At 43.9% G+C, this 23,716-nt stretch overlaps 1 protein-coding gene across 2 annotated transcripts in view; it reads right to left on the reverse strand.

The window, feature by feature from the left end:
- Window positions 1–2,951: 2,951 nt before the first annotated feature.
- Window positions 2,952–23,716, reverse strand: part of neto1l (neuropilin (NRP) and tolloid (TLL)-like 1, like) — a 188,783-nt gene continuing 168,018 nt past the window's right edge. The window contains exons 9-11 of one of the 2 annotated variants that reach the window (XM_041862198.2): window positions 9,085–9,700; window positions 7,896–7,968; window positions 4,363–4,449 (exon numbers count right to left, since the gene is read on the reverse strand). In XM_041862198.2, the coding sequence (XP_041718132.1) occupies window positions 7,908–7,968; window positions 9,085–9,700 (677 nt within the window). In that variant the 3' untranslated portion in view covers window positions 4,363–4,449; window positions 7,896–7,907. Of the gene's footprint in view, window positions 4,450–7,895; window positions 7,969–9,084; window positions 9,701–23,716 lie in introns of both variants that reach the window. The other variant, XM_041862197.2, reaches the window with a different exon arrangement.

The following is a 23,716-nucleotide window of genomic DNA, read 5'->3' on the forward strand; positions in this document are numbered from 1 at the left end:
TTTAGGATTACTACCCTTTAGAAGAAGACAAAAAGGATCCATCAAACGCATTGGTGTGTCATCATAGTGGTCTCTGACTTGTGGTCAGACTCGCTCAGGTGGAGCAAACTTAAACTTGCGCCTTTTTTTCAATGCTGAATTGAATGTCATTGAAAAAACAGAATGGTATCATAATTCATTTTCCAAAATATCCTTTCTAAATTTCAAATTAATCCAATAAGTAATCATCCAGTTTTTCAAAAGTATCCGTAATCTGATTACAATATTTTTTGCTGGTAACATAACAGATTACAGTTTGTTTTAATGTAATCAGATTACATGTAAATGATTACGTGTAATTAGTTACTCCCCAACCCTGACAAGAGACACAAGTGTGAGCCTGTCCTACGTTGTTCATGGACAAGCACAAATTAATATCACTTTCCAATATACAAACTCAGTAAGACTCAATGAGATTTAGTATCAGTTTATTGAAAACATTCTGTCCAGCATTTCTTTAACGTGTTACCAAAGTATAGAGATCTCAGCAAACAAATGGGTCTCAAACATACACATACACTATATACACAAAAGTATGTGGACACCCCTTCAAATTAGTGGATTCGGCTATTTCAGCCACACCCGTTGCTGACAGGTGTATAAAATCGAGCACACAGCCATGCAATCTCCATAGAAAAACTTTGGCAGTAGAATGGCCTTACTGAAGAGCTCAGTGACTTTCAACGTGGCACCTTTCCAACAAGTCAAATTTCTGCCCTGCTAGAGCTGCCCCGGTCAACTATAAGTGCTGTTATTGTGAAATGGAAATGCGTAGTGTGTAAAAATCGTCTGTCCTCGGTTGCAACACTCACTACCGAGTTCCAAACTGCCTCTGGAAGCAACATCAGCACAATAACTGTTCATCGGGAGCTTCATGAAATGGGTTTCCATGGCCGAGCAGCCGCACACAGGCGTTGGCTGGAGTGGTGTAAAGCTCACCGCCAATGGACTCTGGAGCAGTGGAAATGCGTTCTCTGGAGTGATGAATCACGCTTCACCATCTGGCAGTCCGACGGATGAATCTGGGTTTGGCGGATGCCAGGAGAACGCTACCTGACCGAATGCATAGTGCCTACTGTAAAGTTTGGTGGAGAAGGAATAATGGTCTGAGGCGGTTTTTCATGGTTCGGGCTAGGCCCCTTAGTTCCAGAGAAGGGACATCTTAACGCTACAGCATACAATTACATTCTAGACGATTCTGTGCTTCCAACTTTGTGGCAACAGTTTGGGGAAGACCCTTTCCTGTTTCAGCATGACAATGCACCCGTGCACAAAGTGAGGTCCATACAGAAATGGTTTGTCGAGATCGGTGTGGAAGAACTTCCCTGGCCTGCACAGAGCCCTGACCTCAACCCCATCGAACACCTTTGGGATGAATTGGAACGCTGACTGCGAGCCAGGCCTAATCGCCCAACATCAATGCCCAACCTCACTAATGTTCTTGTGGCAAGTCCCCGCAGCAATGTTCCAACATCTAGTGGAAAGCCTTCCCAGAAGAGTGGAGGCTGTTATAGCAACAAAGGCGGGACCAACTCCATATTAATGCCCATGATTTTGGAATGAGATGTTCGACGAGCAGGTGTCCACATACCTTTGGTCACGTGGTGTATTTTGAATGACAGGAAATAAAATATTGATGTAAATGCAAGGAAAGGCTATGGGGCAATCAAGGAATTAGGTAGTAGCCTAATTCATGATCAGTAATTGAGCACACTTTTTTTTTACTGTAGCCTAGTGTGTATAGACAAGCCACTAGTACAACCATTCCCAATGTTTGAGTTCCTAGTTGGAAATCTGACTGGAAATTGTCAAAACTGGGACCTCTGGAAAACCAATTTCATTAGGCTACTCTCTGAAGATGTCTGTGGTTTGCCATAGAAACTACATATTACATCCCAATGTCCCATTTCAGTCCCCAGAAAGCACCAAAGAGACCATTCATGTCCAGTGGATTAACACTAAGGTTAATGCCCTTCATGACATCACAACATTCTCTTGGGTGTGAAACTCCGTCCGGGGAAAGAACTTGAGCCATGATGGAGGGAGGGAAACATAACAGCGATACATACTGTGGGTTTCCAGATGGGATTTCAGCACCAAAATTACATCCTTACATGTTTGATAAATGAAAAAATAATCCATGAAGTTTCAAAGAACAGGTTCAGTTTTTCCGTCCATGAACAATGTACATTAAAGGTATTTATTTTTCTTTTGAAGTTTCAGTCCAGTATCTGAGTACCAGGATATGTGTCTGCTGGCTTTACAATCTCAGCCATTTGAGAAAAACAAACAGGGCATCTCACCTGTCATCCAAACAAAAGAAACCAACGCATACACAAAAAAAGCTTCTGTTTTTCCTTATCACAACAATCTAAATTGGTTTTGCCGCTCAATGCAACAGTTATCTCAAGATGCATGAGGGAGATTAATGTTAGTTCCATGTTGTCAAACTTGGCAAGATGCAGAAGAATGATGCATCTGTCTGACGTATCTGTAGAGAAATGAAAACACCATTACTTATAGTGCACCCTAGTCCACAATAACTGCAACAACAGTTTATTACAGTTTGACATGTCACTTTACCTCTCTGTCTCTCCATCCTGAAGTTTCATAAGAACAGATTACTGCGTAAATCAAATGTGACCCTAAAGCATTAACACATTACAACATGTGCATATAGTGCATGTGTTAAGACATTACTGTATTTTTGCAGTCTCTGTGTGTGTGTGTTTACACAGCATTAGTATTGATTCACATGGTATCTTATGTTCACGTTACAGTTATACAATAAAAGTATTACTAGCTGTGTCAAAATGAAGTGAACACATAACATAAACTTACGCAGTGCATTACTGGAGAGAAAAAAACACATTGACATAAACAACAGCAAACCAGAAAACTGAGCAAGCATGTCAAATTAAACTAAAGATTGATTTATTGTTGGGATACTGAAGGCGTCAGCATAGTTGCAATGATGTAGTGTAGACAAACCATGCAGGCAATAACATCAATCCTATAGTCAACACTGTAACAACTCCCTGATAATGTTCATGTGAGTGTGGACAGGAATTACATTACATTACATTTGAGTGGAGATCAAAATGTTTTGATTTAGTATAGTCCTAGTGTCGCTAAACGGTGTGTCTTAATGGTGTGCATTTGTGAGTGTGTGTGTGTGTGTGTGTGTGTGTTTGCATTCATATTTTGTAAAATGTGCTTTTATAGCATGTTACTTGCAACCAAATTAATTTCCTTTCATTTCATTTGAACAATAAGGACTGGGGAAACACATGACAAAAATAATTAGATAAAACCTTAAAATAAAAATTATTAAGCTTTATTGTTAATTTTCTTACAAAGCATTCATAAAATCAGCCCTGAAAGGTATTATTTACGTCTTTAAAAACTCTCCTCTTTTCAAATACCCCAAGTAGAAAAGTCTGAGTACAAAGATTACAGGCTACTAAAAGAGAGGGTGTGACAAATCAATTGAAATTACATTGTTTTTGTCAAATAATAAACAACCACACTGAAGAAAAAAAACCCAGTGAGGAATTAAAATTTGAAAATGGAAATGTCAAAGATTAGTTTTGCATTGACATTTGCCTTTTAATTTAGTTTAATTAGCATGCAATCAATTAATACCACTCATAATAATTGTATGGATAGATTTCCTTTGTTTATGTTATAGTGAACTTATTTATAATTGAGATTGTATTAGTGGATGATTTAACTTTCAATCTAGATGTTAGTTTGTTAATGTTTTAATGGATATAAAAAGCATGCACAAGTCATACCATAGCATTTTCAATTATAATATAATATTTATTTTTTCTTATTCAGAGAGGGGTAATTACACTGGGGTTTGTTACTGAGTAGGCCTTATCACCTAATTATTACTGATAAATGTTACATCTTTCCTCAAATTGAAAAATTGCAAGCATTGATACCTCAAAATATCATTTATAATATGCTGCAAAAATCCTACAAAATCACATGCTCTAAACATTGAACTGAGGAAGGTTTTCTGATCACAATAGTCCTTTGATGAATTTAAGCAACAAACTTGCCTCTCACAATGTAGATATTCATCCAAAATGTTTTCTTTGATAATAATGTACCTTCTTAATGTCCAGTCAATAAGATTACAAAATCTGAAGTGACAATATTGGGTCAGAGTAGTAGCCTACTTAAATTCAAGTTTCAATTATTTTAAGCCAGTCTATATACAGGCAATTGTTTTTATCATTGTAGCTACTTTCTTCCAGTTTGTTACATATTTCATACTCTCTATTTCCGTAAGTCCTTCATCACCATCGCCATTATGCTGATGTGAATCTCCGGTCCGTATTTTCATATTTCTTTGAAGCCCGTTCGAACTGATCCAGGATTGCACTATTCTCAAGAAGTCTATATGATGGAAACAATGCAACATAATGTAGAGCGTAAGCAAACACACAAACACACAAACACACTCACAGGACTAAACATTTCTCACACTGAATGACACAACTTAGGGTAACAGTTTATTTGAATGTCCCAGCATAATACTAACATGAGGGAGTCATGACTTAAAGGTGACATTAAGCACAATGATAGTCTAGACAATCTTATGTAGGCATTATGATGGAACATCCAAATAAAGTGTTACCCAACAAAGACATGAAATAATATGCTTTCACATTAATGCAACTTAAAACTGAAGACAACAGTACAGTCCATGAGCCAAGGGGGTCTCATAATGATTTTTCTGCAGGTCTATGTGGAAAATGTGTTATAGCAGTGCATCAATGGTAGCTTTCTTTGTGTTAAAACTCTTTATTTTGTCCCTCCATCCCATTCATTTTTCCCATAGGGATTATACCCCAAAGAATGTCAGTATACAACAAGTTATTGCTCACTTATACCCTTCAGCCATATATAATTGGAAAGTATAGATTCACAGCTATCCATCAGACATATTTTCTGTTTAGGTCAACAGAACTTCGACATTTGACCTCTAGGGTACATATTAGAATTACCTGTATAAATTGCTTTAAAAAGGAAACCCTGATACATTTTAAACTTTGTTTGACAAGATATTATTTTGTTTAAAAATTGCTCATATTGTGGCATTGACATTAAAATGTTGCAAGCTTAGTCATATAATTCAATGTAATCGGGCAGCTATGTTTTGGGATTCTAACTTTGGTGATAGAGGCACCAAAATCCACACACACAGCTAGAACAGGTTTTGAAAAAGATTTGTAGATACAGGGCCGTCAAAGAATTAACTCATTAACCCCACAGAAGCCTTCTTCCAATATGGCCACCAAACAACTCAATGGGGTCTTATTGGAAAATGTTGCATGACCATACCTGTATGAAATATATACTGAACAAAAATATAAACGCAACATGCAACAATTTCAACGATTTTACTGAGTTACAGCTCATTTAAGGAAATCAGTCAATTGAAATAAATTCATTAGGCCCAATCTATGGATTTCACATGACTGGCAGGGGCGCAGCCATGCGTGGGCCTGGGAGGGCATAGGCCCACCCACTTGGGAGCCAGGTCCACCCACTGGGGAGCCAGGCCCAGCCAATCAGAATGAGTTTTTCCCCACAAAAGGGCTTTATTACAGACAGAAATACTCCTCAGTTTAATCAGCTGTCTGGGTGGCTGGTCTCAGACGATCCCCCAGGTGAAGAAGTCGGATGTGGGGGTCCTGGGCTGGCGTGGTTACACGTCGTCTGCGGTTGTGAGGCTGGTTGGACGTGCTGCCAAATTCTCTAAAACGACGTTTGAGGCGGTTTATGGTAGAGAAATGAACATTGAATTCTCTGGCAACAGCTCTGGTGGAGATTACTGCAGTCAGCATGACAATTGCACGCTCCCTCAAAACTTGAGACATCTGTGGCATTATGTTGTGTGACAAAACTGCACATTTTAGTGTGCCCATTTAGTGTCCCCAGCACAAGGTGCACCTGTGTAATGTTATCCTAGTAGCTGTTTTCATTATGAGGACTATAGGCCTGCCCCGTACATTCCATTACAATGTAGTAAAATCCAATGTTGGGCCTGTTGAGGTCAATTATATTACTTGTAGTATTCTAGTAACAGACCAATCTGCTACGGCCCCATAGTAAGAAAACATCTTCATTTAGACTAACTATGTGTAATGGTTTGCTGCTCTCATCATCAGGTGAAAACATATTGGCATTCCTATGGAATTTTACATTGTAATGTTGTGGAAAGTTTCTAGTCCTCTGTTTTATGAAAACAGTTAATAGGATAACATTGTATATCATTTTAATCAGCTCACATCCATGACATCACATTGTTTGAAGATTAAATATTGCAATTATTGATCATAACATCTGCAGAAATCAGCGATTCGTAAAGCTTTTTTGGGCACATTCTTATCACAATTCTGTGAATAATTTAACATCTTTATATATCTGGCACACCTGGCTAATTTAGTTGTGTATTCTACATCACTATGAACATTTAAAGATATTTCTGCATATACTACAATTGTATTTGTGGGGTGGCAGGTAGCTTAGTGGGTAAGAGCGTTGTGCCAGTAACCGAAAGGTCGCTGGTTCTAATCCCCGAGCCGACTAGGTGAAAAATCTGTCGATGTGCCCTTAAGCAAGGCACTTAACCCTAATTGCTCCTGTAAGTCGCTCTGGATAAGAGCGTCTGCTAAATTACGTAAATGTATTTCATACAGGTATGGTCATGCAAAATTATTCAATAAGACCCTATTGAGTAGTTTGGAGGCCCTATTGGAAAAAGGCTTCTGGGCTTAATACGTGGATTCTGTAATAGCCCTGTATCTACAAGTCTTTTTGGGGCCTTTTCCATAATGTATAGTCCAAAAACATAACTGCCCCATTACATGGAATTCTATGGTTAAGCTTCAAACATTCTAATGTCAATGGCACAATATTGGCGATTTTGTAACAATAGTTGTAGCTGTTGCATTCAAAGTTGGTTACAGTATATTATATATAATTTGAAAGGACATTTCATGACCTTTCAGAACCACTTGTCAAACAAAGTTGAAAATGCATCAGGGTTTAATGCACTTCTATCACACATTTTCCAACTCTATGGACATAGATCTTTTAAAAAATCACTATGAGACACATCACCCCAAGTGAGCCCGACAGATCAAATTTGGGTGTCTGGCTCATGGACTAGTAGGCTCGAAAAGCCATGTTCAGTATTTGATTCATTCAACAAGTCAAGAAAACAGGAGAATACCGTGTAAGTGTGACTTCAGTAAACCTTAGAAATGTCTGAAAACTTTACAGGTGACTAACTTGTTTAGAATTAGGACTGTGATTTTAGTATTGGTGTATGTAGTACTATTAATGTGCTTAATCAAAAGTGTAATTGAATATCTGTATGTTAAATAATACAGCTATGATCTGTTTGTGCTACGAGGCTAAAATAAATACAGGTCAAAGGTTAGAATCATCCATATTTTCCATAGGTTCAACAGAAGATGACTGGAAAAGTCCATGCTAATAAATAATAAAATGTTGCTCATGATATGACCTCGGTAAGAAGAGGACAAATACATGAGCTTCAAATCAACCACGCCAAAAAATAGCAGCCAAATTTCACACAAAAACTCACCATAAACCAAGATGGCCGCAAGCAGAGGAACCATCTTGATGACAACAATGAACCATATAAAAAAATCGAACAAACAAAACAAACTAAATCCAGAATAACTTCACAAAAAAGTCAACATCAAAACGACATAAAACTACCATTACTGAGATACTGACTTATATGGGCAAACGATGAACTACACAGAAACATAAAATATGTTTATTGTTGTATAAGGGGGGCTTACCTTGAGATTGCCTTACACCCTAGTCGTGTTGTATTCTGATTCGTGTTTGCTCAAAGAGCCAATGAGGCAGAACCTGAAATGTCACCGCTCTGTCGTTTAATATCAAACTCTTTTTTGCATAGAGATTATCATATGTAAATGCATATATTCGCTACATAAAAGCCGAACATTTCAACAGAGTTTTGAACTCTGGAAGTCTTGCATGCATAGAAATTGCTGTGCTGGACATTATAGTTAAAACACGACTTATTCAGGTATACAGGTTGAATACAGTAGAGCACACAATGTGCATGCACAACAAAGGTACTTTATCTTGGAAGTTATTTTGGAGGTACATGAACTGTTCCTCCATGTATACTTGTAAACATTTAATTTATCAAGCCATCAAGGTGCAGATATCCGTACAATCAAATATAATTGATAGAAAACAGGTTTGTGCCAAAGGTTTGAACTTTACCATATAAAAAAATAATTAGCACAGTTAACTTTTACTATTAACAAAGTTATTTGTGTTTTAATCTTTTGAGCTTACAAAATAAAATAATTTGCATTCCAAATGGATTAATCAATGATCTCTTTATGACAGGCACCAATACAAGCCCTTCTGTTGAGAGTCACTGAATTGATCTACATGTCCTCTATAGAAAAGAGGTGTGTGTTTGTCTGATCCATTGCAAATGTCGTGCACTTTATTTGCACATCATAAATCAGTATTTTAATTCAAGATGGATATCTGAAGACCTATCAAGGACACTGGCCATGTTTGTTGGTACTGAGCATGGGCTGGAGCTACATAGACAGATAAAGAAAGAAATATAGAGACAGAAACAAAGAAGTAGAGTGAATGTGTGTGAAAGAGTGAGATAGAGAGTGAGAGAAATAGACAGGAAGGGGAGTAAGATAGTGGGTGAGAGAGAAAGTGAGGGGGCAGGTCTCACTACCACAGCATAACTCTTTATGAATGATAGCAGAGTTGACAGGAATAAGGAAGATCAAAGATCAAAGCAAAAAAGGAAGCTAGAACCTAAAAAAAAAACAGAATGAGAGAAAGAACAAAAATAGGGGGGGATTAAAATTTTTTAAAAAAGGAAGAAAATCAATGTCACCCTCCCCCATGACATCTTCTACTAGGATGTCTTCATTGATTGATTGATTGATCATGGATCATTGGAAATCTATAGATACTGACCGCTGGACTGCCTTCTCGTGACGCGACAGTCGGTGGCTCGTTGTGGGAACCTCTTCCAGGTCGTCATCGAGGTCGCACCCGTTGTCGGCCGCTTCCTGTGAGTAGCTGTGCTTCATCACCAGTATGCTGCGCCGGTTCCCGGGGGCAATGCTGGGCAGCAGTGGCCGTACTGGCTGTGGTGGAAGGTCCGTGAGGAGGGCCTCGCGCGTGCTCAGGTTGCCGCGGCTACCCCGGCCACTGAGTGACAGCTGGGACAGGTGGGCGGAGCCTGGGTTGGAGGCGAAGCCACAGTGATGGTCATGGACGCAGCGTGAGGATGAGCGGCGGAGCGCGTGGTAGTTCTCGAAATCCTCCGCCAGGTCGACTAGGTCTGCGGAGGCGGCGGTGGCGTGCGTTGCGCTGCGTAGCGTGCAGAGCTCGTAGTGCGGCGGCTCGAAGACCTCCTGGAACATGGTGGGGTCGAAGTCCTCGCGCCGGAGGATGTACTTCTTCCTGGGCTGTTTGATCTGAACGATGACAGACACGATGAGGAGGATGAGGACGATGCAACAGGTGACGCCAATGATGGTGCCGTTGGTGTTGTTCAGGTTGTCCAGGATGTTGGCTTTCCTCTTCTCTGTTGGAGGAGGGAGGGAGAGGAAGGGGGATGGGGGAGAGAGAAGGAGAGAAATAGAGAGATGGGTGGGAGGGAGAGAGACAGTGAGAGAGGAGCAAATAGTGGTGGTCAGGAGACTCTCTTTTAGAGAGTGTGCTGTTCTCTGCTTCCATCTTTGTAAATGGAGCCAAGTGGTGAAACACATTGCAGTTCTATAGATCTCTCACTATCCATTTACACCCACTCACCCACAATCAAATCAAATCAAATCATTTGTCACATGTGCCAAATACAACTGATGTAGACTTTACCTTGAAATGCTTGCTTACGAGCCCTTCTCAACAATGCAGAGATTTCAAATAATAATACAAATAGTAACACAAGAGGAATAAAATAGAATACACAAGAACGGAGATATATAGGGAGTACCATTACCAGATCAATGTGCAGAGGTACGAGATATTTGAGGAAGATCTGTACATGAAGGGTAAAGGGTAAATTGACTAGGCATCAGGATAGATACTAATAAGAGTAAAATAAAGAACAGAGTAGCAGCAGCAAATGATGAGTGTAAAAGTGTGTGTATGTACAGTACCAGTCAAAAGTTTGGACACACCTACTGTTGTGTCGGTATGCATTTATGTGCATATGTGATTACACCGCTGGCTAAAAGATTACTGTAGCTCTGTTGGAATAATTTTTATAGATAACTTTGTCACCTTCTGGAAACAGAAGATGCTCTACAGGAATGACAGAGTCCATCCAAATAATCTCTGCTCCTGGACTCTGTCCACACATTTCAAGGCTGCGTTGAGACAATTACTTATCAATGACCCAGCTCAGATAATCCCTACCATTGTGTCGCTGAATGATCTACATTATCCCAGGGGCGTTGGCAGTCACAATGTAAGTAACCTATTTATGTCCCTTTAACTCCCCTGAATGCCTCTGTCGATCCTACAGCTATTGTATACACTAATCATGTGCCTATGAACCACCAAAGGAGATTGGTGGCAGCTTAATTGAGGAGAACAGGCTCGTGGTAATGACTGGAGCGGAATTAGTGGAATGGTAACAAATACATCAAATACATGGTTTCCAGGTGTTTGATGCCATTCCATTTGCTCCGTACTGGACATTATTATGAGCCGTTCTCCCCTCAGCAGCCTCCTGTGGTTAGCACTTAGGCGGTGTGCCCTAGTAGGAAGTCCACTGTGTGCAGCTCACCCTGCACTATCAACTAAAACATACAGTAAATAAAATGATCATGTCTACTTCTGATAAGCTTCCCAGTAAAGCAATAAAAACAATCAAGCATCCCAGAAAAGTGCTAAAGATAGCCCACATTAACATATGTAGCCTAAGAAACAAGGTTCATGAAATCAATAACTTGTTTGTAACATATTACATTCATATTCTTACTATCTCTGAAACTCACTTAGATAATACCTTTGATGATACAGTGGTAGCAATACATGGGTATAACATCTACAGAAAAGACATAAATGCCAATGGGGGCGGTGTTGCGGCCTATATACAGAGCCACATTCATGTAAAGCTTAGAGAGGATCTCATGTTAAATACTGTTGAAGTAATATGGCTACAGGTTCACCTGCCTCACCTAAAGCCTATTCTTGTGGGAAGCTCCTATAGACCACCAAGTGCTAACAGTCAGTATCTGGATAATATCTGTGAAATGCTTGATCATGTATGTGATATCAACAGAGAGGTATATTTTCTGGGTGACCTTAATATTGACTGGCTTTCATCAAGCTACCCACTCAATAAAAAGCTTCAAACTGTAACCAGTGCCTGCAACCTGGTTCAGGTTATCAGTCAACCTACCAGGGTATTTACAAACAGCACAGGAATGAAATCATCAACATGTATTGATCACATCTTTACTAAAGCTGCAGAAATCTGCTTTAAAGCTGTATCCAAATCCATCAAAATGTAGTGATCACAATATAGTAGCCATATCTAGGAAAACCAAAGTGCCAAAGGCTGGGCCTAATATAGTGTATAAGAGGTCATACAATAAGTTCTGTAGTGATTCCTATGTTGATGATGTAAAGAATATTTGCTGGTCTGTGGTGTGTAATGAGGAGCAACCAGACGCTGCACTTGACACATTTATGAAATTGCTTATTCCAGTTACTAATAAGCACGCACCCATTAAGAAAATGACTTGTTCAATCCCAGTGGATTGATGAGGAATTGAAAAAGTGTATGTTTGAGAGGGATGAGGCAAAAGGACTGGCTGCACGACCGATTGGTCGCAAATTGAGAAATCATGTGACTAAACTGAATAAAAAGAAGAAACTATACTATGAAACAAAGATAAATGATATAAAGAATGATAGTAAAAAGCTTTGGAGCACCTTAAATGAAATTGTGGGCAAAAAGGCAAACTCAGCTCCATCATTCATTGAATCAAATGCCTCATTCATAAAAAAAAACCCACTGATATTGCCAAATACTTTAATTATTTTTTCATCGGCAAAATTAGCAAATTTAGGCATGCCATGCCTGCAACAAATGCTGACACTACACATCCAAGTAAAACTGTCTAAATTAAGAAAGACAAGCATTGTAATTTTTATTTCCGAAAAGTGAGTGTGGAAGAGGTGAAAAAAATACTGTTGTCTATCAACAATGACAAGCCACCTGGGTCTGACAACTTGGATGGAAAATGACTGAGGATAATAGTGGACGACATTGCCACTCTTATTTGCCATATCTTCAATCTAAGCCTACAAGAAAGTGCGTGCACTCAGACCTGGAGGGAAGCAAAAGTCTTTCCGCTACCCAAGAATAGTAAAGCCCCCTTTACTGCATCAAATAGCCAACCAATCAGCCTGTTACCAACCCTTAGTAAACTTTTGGAAAAAATTGTGTTTGACCAGATACAATGTTATTTTACAGTAAACAAATTGACAACAGACTTTCAGCACTCTTATAGGGAAGGACATTAAACATGCACGGCACTTACAAAAATGACTGATGATTGGCTGACAGAAATGTATGATAAAAATACATTAAAAGTATGATTGTGGGTTCAATTCCCATGGGGGGCCAGTATAAAAAAAATGATGTATGTACTCACTAACTGTAAGTCGCTCTGGATAAGAGCGTCTGCTAAATGACTTAAATGTAAATGTCAGTTTCAGAATGGTTGGCAAGAAATAAGTTAGTCCTAAATATTTCTCAAACTTAAAGCATTGTATTTGGGAAAATAATTCACTACACCCTAAACCTCAACTAAATCTTTTAATGAATCATGTGGAAATCAAGCAAGTTGAGGAGACTAAACTGCTTGGAGTAACCCTGGATTGTAAACTGTCATGGTCAAAACATGTTGATGCAACAATAGGTAAGATGGGGAGAAGTCTGTCCATAATAAAGCGCTGCTCTGCCTTTTTAACAACACTATCAACAAGGCAGGTCCTACAGGCCCTAGTTTTGTCGCACCTGGACTACTGTCCAGTCGTGTGGTCAGTGCCACAAAGAGGGATTTAGGAAAATTACAATTGGCTCAGAACAGGGCAGCACGGCTGGCCCTTAAATGTACACGGAGAGCTAATATTAGAAATATGCATGGCAATCTCTCATGGCTCAAAGTATAGGAGAAATTGATTTCATCACTACTTGTTTTTGTAAGAAGTATTGATATGCTGAATGCAGCGAGCTGTCTGACACCCATGCATACCCCACAAGACATGCCACCTAGTCAAAAACAGACTATGGGAGGCGCACAGTCCTACATAGAGCCATGGCTACATGGAACTCTATTCAAATCAAATCAAATCAAATCAAATTGTATTGGTCACATGCGCCGAATACAACAGGTGCAGACATTACAGTGAAATGCTTACTTACAGCCCTTAACCAACAGTGCATTTAAAAATAAAACAACAACAACAAAAAAAAGTGTTGAGAAAAAAAGAGCAGAAGTAAAATAAAGTGACAGTAGGGAGGCTATATATACAGGGGGGGTACCGGTGCAGAGTCAATGTGCGGGGGCACCGGCTAGTTGAGGTAGTTGAGGTAATATGTACATGTGGGTAGAGTTAAAGTGACTATGCATAAATACTTAACAGAGTAGCAGCAGCGTAAAAAGGATGGGGTGGGGGGGCAGTGCAAATAGTCCGGGTAGCCATGATTAGCTGTTCAGGAGTCTTATGGCTTGGGGGTAGAAGCTGTTGAGAAGTCTTTTGGACCTAGACTTGGCACTCCGGTACCGCTTGCCGTGCGGTAGCAGAGAGAACAGTCTATGACTAGGGTGGCTGGAGTCTTTGACAATTTTGAGGGCCTTCTCTGACACCGCCTGGTATAGAGGTCCTGGATGGCAGGAAGCTTTGCCCCAGTGATGTACTGGGCCATACGGGCCCAGTACGGCCCAGTAGGTAACTAATGCAAGCAGTAGGATCACACTTAATCTCTTGTGAAAAGTGTTATGAAATCTATTGTCATGTAATATTTTAAATTGTACACTGAACAAAAATACATGTAAAATGCTGGTCCCATATTTCATGAGCTGAAATAAAAGAGCCCAGAAATGTTCTATACTCACAAAAAGCTTATTTCTCTAAAATGTTGTGCACAAATTTGTTTACTTCCCTGTTAGTGAGCATTTCTCCTTTACCAAGATAATCCATCCCCATGACAGGTGTGGCTTATCAAGAAGTTGAAATAACAGCATGATCATTACACAGGTGCACCTTGTGCTGGGGACAATAAAAGGCCACTCTAAAATATGCAGTTTTGTCACACAACACAATGGCAAAGATGTCTCAAGTTTTGAGGGAGCGTGCAATTGGCATGCTGACTGCAGGAATCTCCACCAGAGCAGTTGCCAGAGAACTGAATGTTCATTTTTCTACCATAAGCTCCCTCCACCGTCGTTTTAGAGAATTTGGCAGTACATCCAACCGGCCTCACAACCACAAACCATGTATACGGCGTCGTGTGGGCAAGCAGTTTGCTGGCAGTGGGGTTATGGTATGGGCAGGCATAGGCTACGGACAATGAACACAATTGCATTTTATCGATTGGCAATTTGAATGCACAAAAATACCGCAACGAGATCACGAGGCCCATTGTGAGGCCCATTTTTTAAAAAGGTTTCTGTAACCAACAGATGCATATTTGTATTCCCAGTCATGTGAAATCCGTAGATTAGGGCCTAATTAATTTATTTCATATGAATTGTAACTCAGTAAAATCTTTTAAATTGTTGCATGTTGCGTTTATATTTTTGTTCAGTATATATATATATATATATACACTACCGTTCAAAAGTTTGGGGTCTGTCATGAGCCCTCTCACTCCACCGGGTTACCACCTTAATTGGTTTCCACTATCTTCCACTCTGCTCACCTCCCTCTCTCTACTCAGCCTAACTAGCTCCACCTGTCCCTGCTCTGCTCGGCTCTAATTACTCTGCCAGCTGCGCTGCATTACCCACTAACCTCTCCCAGTATTTAAGGCCCTGTCTTTCAGCTCTCCGGTGTCAGATCGTCTGCAAAGCTCACACCCGGAACCTGTTTGCTCGCGCTTCTGGCTCACCCTGGTTTTGTGACCCCGGACCTGCCTGTTTATTGGATACTCTTCTGCCTTAGGAGATCCAGACCTGCTTCTGCCATTTCGACTCCTGACTACTCTTCAATCCCGGTAACTCTGACCAGCCTTCTGCCTTGCTACTACGTATTTTGGATTCCCTTGAACTGTACTGCTGCCTGGTTTCATTCCGCCCTGTTGTGTCTGTGTCTCCCCCCAGGACTTCTGGACCACCCACCACCAGCTTCATAGGACGCATCGCTGCCACTGGGGGGGGCACAGACCCAGCGCATTGGACGGGATCCCTGTTACCCCTGGAGCCTTCATTCACTCCCTACTTCCCTTTTCCCTTAAGTTTAATAAACTTTCTGGTGTGACGCAATTGTGGTCCTCTGGTCGTCTGTCTGAATCGTGACAGTACGATCTGACCATTATGGACTCAGCGCACACTTTCCCCGACATGGAAACCGATGAGCATGAGCAGCAGTTCCAGCAGCAGCAACAACAACTCGCCATGCTCATTCAACTCCTCACCAACCTTACCCCAGCCAGTCTGCCCACCAGCCCAGCCCCCGAGTTACCTGCCCCGGTCATTGCAGCCGCTGCTCCGGAACCCAAGATTGGAAACCCCGAGCGGTTCAACGGCGATTCAACCCAGGTCCGGCCATTCCTGACTAGCTGCCGACTTCAGTTCTCCTTGCAGCCAAGGACCTTCGCCACGGAGGGGGCTAAAGTTGGGTATGCCATCACTCACCTGACGGGCCGAGCTCGACTCTGGGGAACAGCAGAGTTCGAACGTCAAACCCCCGCATGTGCAACCTTCGACCTGTTTGCTGAGGAGATGCTGAAGGTGTTTGACCTGGATTCACCCACCGCAGAGGCGTCTCGTGAACTGTTCAGTATTCGACAAGGCAGACGTACAGTCGCAGACCATTCCATCGACTTCCGAACCCTGGCTAGACGAAGTTCTTGGAACACACCACCGTTGGTGGACGCGTTCTTCCATAGTTTGGCTGACTATATCAAGGACGAGTTGGTCTCCCATGAACTGCCTTCCACTCTTGATGAAGCCATCGCACTGACTGTCAGGATCGACAGAAGGATACAGACCCGTCGTCGTGAGAGGGGGCGCCAAGGTCCACCTACTACCGGCATTCGGAGAGATCCGACTGGGCTCCTGTCATCTACTGCCACTCACCCAGGTCAGCTTGATCAGTCTGAGCCTATGGAGATTGGGCGAGCCTCCCTCACTCCTGCAGAGCGCCAGCGCCGCTTCACCTCAAACCTCTGCCTCTATTGTGGAGGTGATGGACATCGTGTGGTAACCTGCCCTTTAAAGGGCCGAAGCTCACCGGGCGTAGGGGGAGTCCGGTCGAGTTCAATGACCATCCAGTCCTCCGACCGCAAACCCCTGCTGCAAGTTCACCTCCGCCTCTCTGACTCAACTCACACCCTGGCTGCTCTGGTGGATTCTGGCGCCGAAGCCAACATAATGGACGTCAAGCTGGCACGCCAACTGGGACTGGAGAACCTCCGTTTGACACCTCCTATTCCTGCCCGGGCACTGGACGGACACTTACTCGGATCGGTCACTCATGTCACGGCCCCGGTCTCGATGGGTCTGTCCGGAAACCATCAAGAAACTATCCAGTTTCACCTGCTCCCCTCTCCAGGCCAACCCCTCATCCTGGGTTACCCATGGCTCCGCCCGGCACAACCCTCAGCTCGACTGGGTGACCGGGGTGATCAGGGAGTGGGGAGAGGACTGCCACCGAACCTGCCTGCTTGCTGCCGCACTACCCCCTCGGCCAGTACCTACTAACTCCGCTCCGGACCTCTCCAATGTCCCAGAATGCTACCATGGTCTCAGAGAGGTGTTTAACAAAGCAAGAGCCACATCTCTGCCCCCTCACCGACCGTACGACTGTGCCATCGACCTCCTCCCTGGAACAGCTCCTCCAAGGGGTCGTCTTTATTCGTTGTCTGCTCCTGAAAGAAAGTCCATGGAGGACTACATCAATGGCTCTCTGTCCGCAGGATTAATCCGTTCATCTTCATCTCCTGCTGGTGCTGGCTTCTTCTTTGTGGGGAAGAAGGACGGATCTCTTCGCCCCTGCATCGACTACAGGGGACTCAACGACATCACAGTGAAAAACCGTTACCCTCTGCCTCTGCTCACCTCTGCTTTTGAGTTGCTCCAGGGAGCCACTGTTTTTACCAAGTTGGATCTCAGAAACGCTTACCACCTAGTGCGGATCCGGGAGGGAGATGAATGGAAAACCGCATTCAATACACCAACAGGCCACTACGAGTATCTGGTTATGCCTTTTGGCCTCACCAATGCTCCTGCTGTGTTCCAGGCTCTAGTGAATGATGTACTGCGGGACATGTTAAACAAGTTTGTCTTCGTTTACCTGGATGACATCTTAATTTACTCCAGAAACCTGTCTGAACACACCCGCCATGTCCAGCAAGTCCTTCATCGTCTTCTGGAGAATTCCCTCTACGCCAAGGCAGAGAAATGTGAGTTTCACGTCAAGACAGTGGCCTTCCTGGGGTACATAGTGGCAGAAGGAAGTATCCAAATGGATCCTGCCAAAGTATCAGCAGTCACTTCGTGGCCAGTTCCGGAGAACAGAAAGAAGCTGCAACAGTTTCTGGGGTTTGCTAACTTCTATAGGAAGTTTATCCGGAACTACAGTACCGTTGCTGCCCCTCTCACTGCTCTAACCAGCACCAAGCAACCCTTCACCTGGACCCCAGCAGCCGACAAAGCCTTCAGTACCCTCAAGGTGAGGTTCACCTCCGCTCCCATCCTCCAGATGCCTGATGTGGACCGGCAATTCATTGTGGAGGTGGACGCCTCGGATGTGGGAGTTGGTGCTGTGATTTCTCAGTGGGCTGCGGAGGATAGGAAGCTCCATCCCTGTGCCTTTTTCTCACGTCGGTTGTCCCCTTCTGAGTGCAATTACGACATAGGGAACCGTGAGCTGCTGGCTGTGAAGCTTGCCTTGGAGGAGTGGCGTCACTGGCTGGAGGGGTCCACCATTCCATTTCTCGTTTGGACCGATCATAAGAACTTGGAGTACATCCGCACGGCCAAACGGTTGAACTCCAGGCAGTCCCGCTGGGCCCTGTTCTTCACCAGGTTTAATTTCACTCTGTCATACCGGCCTGGATCACGCAACACCAAGCCAGACGCCCTCTCCCGTCAATTCCAGAAGGATGACACCCCCTCCAAGGACCCTGTGTCGATTCTGCCAAGTCCCTGCATCGTTGCAGCTCTGACCTGGGCTGTTGAGGAACAGGTGCTGGAGGCTCTCCGTAACCAGCCAGGTCCCAGCACTTGCCCAGCTGACCGCCTTTTTGTCCCCGAAGACCTGAGGTCCCAGGTCATTCAGTGGGGACATGACTCCCGCCTAGCTTGTCACCCTGGCTCCACCCGCACTTACAACCTGCTCGCCCAGAGGTTCTGGTGGCCCTCTCTGAGGAAGGATGTACGGGAATTCGTCCAAGCCTGCCCCATCTGCAACCCCCACTCCTGGTCGCAGCAATTGACATGGGTGGAGTACGCACACAATTCTCTGACCTGCTCTGCCATCGGTATGTCCCCTTTCCAATGTGTTTATGGATACCAGCCTCCTCTATTTGCCAGCCAGGAGGAGGAGGTTACTTGCCCATCTGCACTTGCTTTTGCCCGTCGATGTCGCCGCACCTGGTCACAAGCCCGAGCCACACTCCTCAGGTCCGTTGCCAGCTACACTACCGGGGCCAACCGTCGGAGAATTCCTGCTCCCACCTACCATGTTGGTCAAAGGGTGTGGTTGTCATCGAAGAACCTGCCACTCAGGGTGGAGTCGCAGAAGCTGGCACCTCGGTTCATTGGCCCATTCCCTATCATAAGAGTGATTAGCCCAACTGCTGTCCGGCTCCAACTGCCTAATTCCCTGAGGGTGCACCCCACTTTCCATGTGTCTAAGATTAAGCCCATCCATGAGAGTCCGCTGGTCCCTGCTGCGCCTGGTCCTCCTCCTCCACGGCTCGTCGATGGTGGTCTGGTTTACACCGTCCGCCGCCTGCTTCGGTCCAGACGGAGGGGTAGGGGGTCTCCAGTACCTCATTGACTGGGAGGGCTATGGACCTGAGGAAAGGACCTGGGTGCCAGCTAGTCGGATTGTGGATAGGACTCTCATCACCGCTTTCCACCAACGGCATCCTGATCAACCTGCAATCCGTAGGGGCCGCCCCAGAGGGGTCCCTAACCGTCCGGCCCGCTCGGCTTCCTGTCCTGTGCCTGATCCTGTCTCGGGACCTGTCCCATCTCCCCGACCACGGCCCTCCGGCTTCCTCCGAGGATGAGGACGTTCACTCGGACCGTTCGGAGGAGTTCTAGCCCTCCTCCGGCTCCCCTCCTCCCGCCCGGCGTGGTGTTGCTCTTGGGACTTCTGGGGCCGTCCCTTGGGGGGGTTCTGTCATGAGCCCTCTCACTCCACCGGGTTACCACCTTAATTGGTTTCCACTATCTTCCACTCTGCTCACCTCCCTCTCTCTACTCAGCCTAACTAGCTCCACCTGTCCCTGCTCTGCTCGGCTCTAATTACTCTGCCAGCTGCGCTGCATTACCCACTAACCTCTCCCAGTATTTAAGGCCCTGTCTTTCAGCTCTCCGGTGTCAGATCGTCTGCAAAGCTCACACCCGGAACCTGTTTGCTCGCGCTTCTGGCTCACCCTGGTTTTGTGACCCCGGACCTGCCTGTTTATTGGATACTCTTCTGCCTTAGGAGATCCAGACCTGCTTCTGCCATTTCGACTCCTGACTACTCTTCAATCCCGGTAACTCTGACCAGCCTTCTGCCTTGCTACTACGTATTTTGGATTCCCTTGAACTGTACTGCTGCCTGGTTTCATTCCGCCCTGTTGTGTCTGTGTCTCCCCCCCCCCAGGACTTCTGGACCACCCACCACCAGCTTCATAGGACGCATCGCTGCCACTGGGGGGGGCACAGACCCAGCGCATTGGACGGGATCCCTGTTACCCCTGGAGCCTTCATTCACTCCCTACTTCCCTTTTCCCTTAAGTTTAATAAACTTTCTGGTGTGACGCAATTGTGGTCCTCTGGTCGTCTGTCTGAATCGTGACAGGGTCACTTAGAAATGTCCTTGTTTTCGAAAGAAAAGCAATTTGTTTGTCCATTAAAATAACATCAAATTGATCCGAAATACAGTGTAGACATTGTTCATGTTGTAAACGGCTATTGTAGCTGGAAACAGCTGATTTTTAATGGAATATCTATATAGGAGTACAAAGGCCCATTATCAGCAACCATCAGTCCTGTGTTCCAATGGCACGTTGTGTTTGCTAATCCAAGTTTATTATTTTAAAAGGCTAATTGATCATTAGAAAACCCTTTTGCAATTATGTTAGGACAGCTGAAAACTGTTGTGCTGATTAAAGAAGCAATAAAACTGGCCTTCTTGAGACTAGTTGAGTATCTGGAGCATCAGCAATTGAGGGTTCGATTACAGGCTCAAAATGGCCAGAAACAAATAACTTTCTTCTGAAACTCATCAGTCTATTCTTGTTCTGAGAAATGAAGGCTATTCCATGCGAGAAATTTCCAAGAAACTGAAGATCTCGTACAACGCTATGTACTACTCCCTTCACAGAACAGCGCAAACTGGCTCTAACCAGAATAGAAAGAGGAGTGGGAGGCCCCGGTGCACAACTGAGCAAGAGGACAAATACAGTAGAGTGACTAGTTTGAGAAACAGACGCCTCACAGGTCCTCAACTGGCAGCTTCATTAAATAGTACCTGCAAAACACCAGTCTCAACGTCAACAGTGAAGAGGCGACTCCGGGATGCTGACCTTCTAGGCAGAGTTGCAAAGAAAACGCTATATCTCAGACTGGCCAATAAAAAGAAAAGATTAAGATGGGCAAAAGAACACAGACACTGGACAGAGGAAGATTGGAAAAAAGTGTTATGGACAGACAAATCAAAGTTTGAGGTTTTCGGATCACAAAGAAGAACATTTGTGAGACACAGACCAAATGAAAAGATGCTGGAGGAGTGCGGTAGGACAGTTTTAAGTCTCCCCACGTCCTGTTTGTTTATGCCCCCCCCTCACATACACACACACACACACACACACACACAGCGAGACCTTTGTTTAAGATCACACCCCAGCAGATGGATGCATCACAATTAACATGCAAAAATGATTCCGAACACACAGAGGAAATGAACCACAAGATAAAGATCATGATGTTATTGATGAACAGCAGCTGGGTGAAAAGGTCAGGCGTCAACGAGTTAAGGCCGTTCCGCCAGAGAGCTTACTAACAGCACAGAGCACTAACAATGTGGACAGAAGCTGCCAATAGGGAGAGGGCTGACATTTACTGTATACGCTGGGATGGATATGCATTTTGTGTGGTGTATGTGTGTGTATAATTTTTACAGTGTGTGTGTGTGTGTTTTTGTGCATGCCTGTGTTCAGTGTGGTCAACTCCCCAGTTACAGCAGCAACATTTACAGCATATCCAGAGATGAGAGGAAAGCAGAATAAAATCCTAAATACATGACATTTTACTGCTAATGAGGATAGATGCAGGCAGGATCTATACATCACCAGGGACAGGGGTAAGAGCTGGAAACTAGCTAAGCAGCACAAAAACATGTCCGGGGAAGATGCTGACAGATACAGATTTTCAAGGCTAGGAACTTGTAGGGAATGGAGGCTTAGAAGGTGAGGAATAAGCCCACACAGGCGTAACAATGGCTGTAAATTGCTGTTGTTTGTCATTGGGCTCCGCCCAGGGTTACACAGAGGAACAAACGTGCATCGAGAGGACAGGTTTAGAGGCTGCCTGGGTTCGAACTCTGGTCACCAGCAAGGCTCCCAATGGCGTAGCCTGCAGAGCTAAAGGAGCTTAAAGGAACCATTCATCCAGCTTTAGCATGATCATGATGCTAGATATAGCATGTACACCAATACACTAGAACCACTAGACTAGACTCCTCCCAGTAGCAGTCAGTCAGTGGGAACACGCTGTATTGATCGACCAGAAGCTCGGAGGATACGGAGGTAGACCTGAGGATCATAGTTTGGATCTAATTGGACAGCTACAAGAACAAAGGGATGCAGGAGAAATAAGGAGAGGGTTGGGGAGAACGTTGAGAGGGACAGAATTCAGATAATACAGTAGGAAGGAATGGATTATCAGTACAATGGCCCGTGATCGACCCTGAGGGCCAAGAACATAGAGCGGAAGGGGTTGTGTGGATCACAGGTGGCTGGTGACACCTTAACTGGAGAGGACGAGCTAATAGTAATGGCTGGAATGGAATGGAATGGTATCAAACACATGGTTTCCATGTGTTTGATAGCATTCCATTCACTCCATTCTGGCCATTATTACGAGCCATCCTCACCTCACCAGCCTCCTGTGGTATGTATCATGGTATGGATCTAATAGGAGAAACAGAGAGTGTATTGAGAACACTGAGAAAACAGGATATTGGCAGTGGATCATGACATGGGATCAGTAGAACAGGATATATTATTGAGGAAGTGTGAACCAGGATCAGTTATGGATTGAGCGGTAGAGAGGAATACATAGGGAATTCTGCTGAATGCTCGTGTATGGAAAATACATACAGTGAGGAGAACAAGTATTTGATACACTGCCGATTTTGCAGGTTTTCCTACTTACAAAGCATGACTGGTCTGTAATTTTTATCATAGGTACACTTCAACTGTGAGAGACAGAATCTAAAACAAAAATCCAGAAAATCCCATTGTATGATTTTTAAGTAATGAATTTGCATTTTATTGCATGACATAAGTATTTGATACATCAGAAAAGCAGAACTTAATATTTGGTACAGAAACCTTTGTTTGCAATTACAGAGATCATACGTTTCCAGTAGGTCTTGACCAGGTTTGCACACACTGCAGCAGGGATTTTGGCCCACTCCTCCATACAGACCTTCTCCAGATCCCTGGGCAATATGGACTTTCAGCTCCCTCCAAAGATTTTCTATTGGGTTCAGGTCTGAAGACTGGCTAGGCCACTCCAGGACCTTGAGATGCTTCTTACGGAGCCACTCCTTAGTTGCCCTGGCTGTGTGTTTCGGGTCGTTGTCATGCTGGAAGATCCAGCCACAACCCATCTTCAATGCTCTTACTGAGGGAAGGAGGTTGTTGGCCAAGATCTCGTGATACATGGCCCCATCCATCCTCCCCTCAATACGGTGCAGTCGTCCTGTCCCCTTTGCAGAAAAGCATCCCCAAAGAATGATGTTTCCACCTCCATGCTTCACGGTTGGGATGGTGTTCTTGGGGTTGTACTCATCCTTCTTCTTCCTCCAAACACGGCGAGTGGAGTTTATGGATGATTTTCAAGTACATATGTTGTAGAATGAAACACCTATATGCCTTAAAATGTTTATGGATTGAGAACCAGTTGAAGGG

The sequence above is a fragment of the Coregonus clupeaformis genome, chromosome 34 (genome assembly GCF_020615455.1).
Source record: "Coregonus clupeaformis isolate EN_2021a chromosome 34, ASM2061545v1, whole genome shotgun sequence".
NCBI lineage: Eukaryota > Metazoa > Chordata > Actinopteri > Salmoniformes > Salmonidae > Coregonus > Coregonus clupeaformis.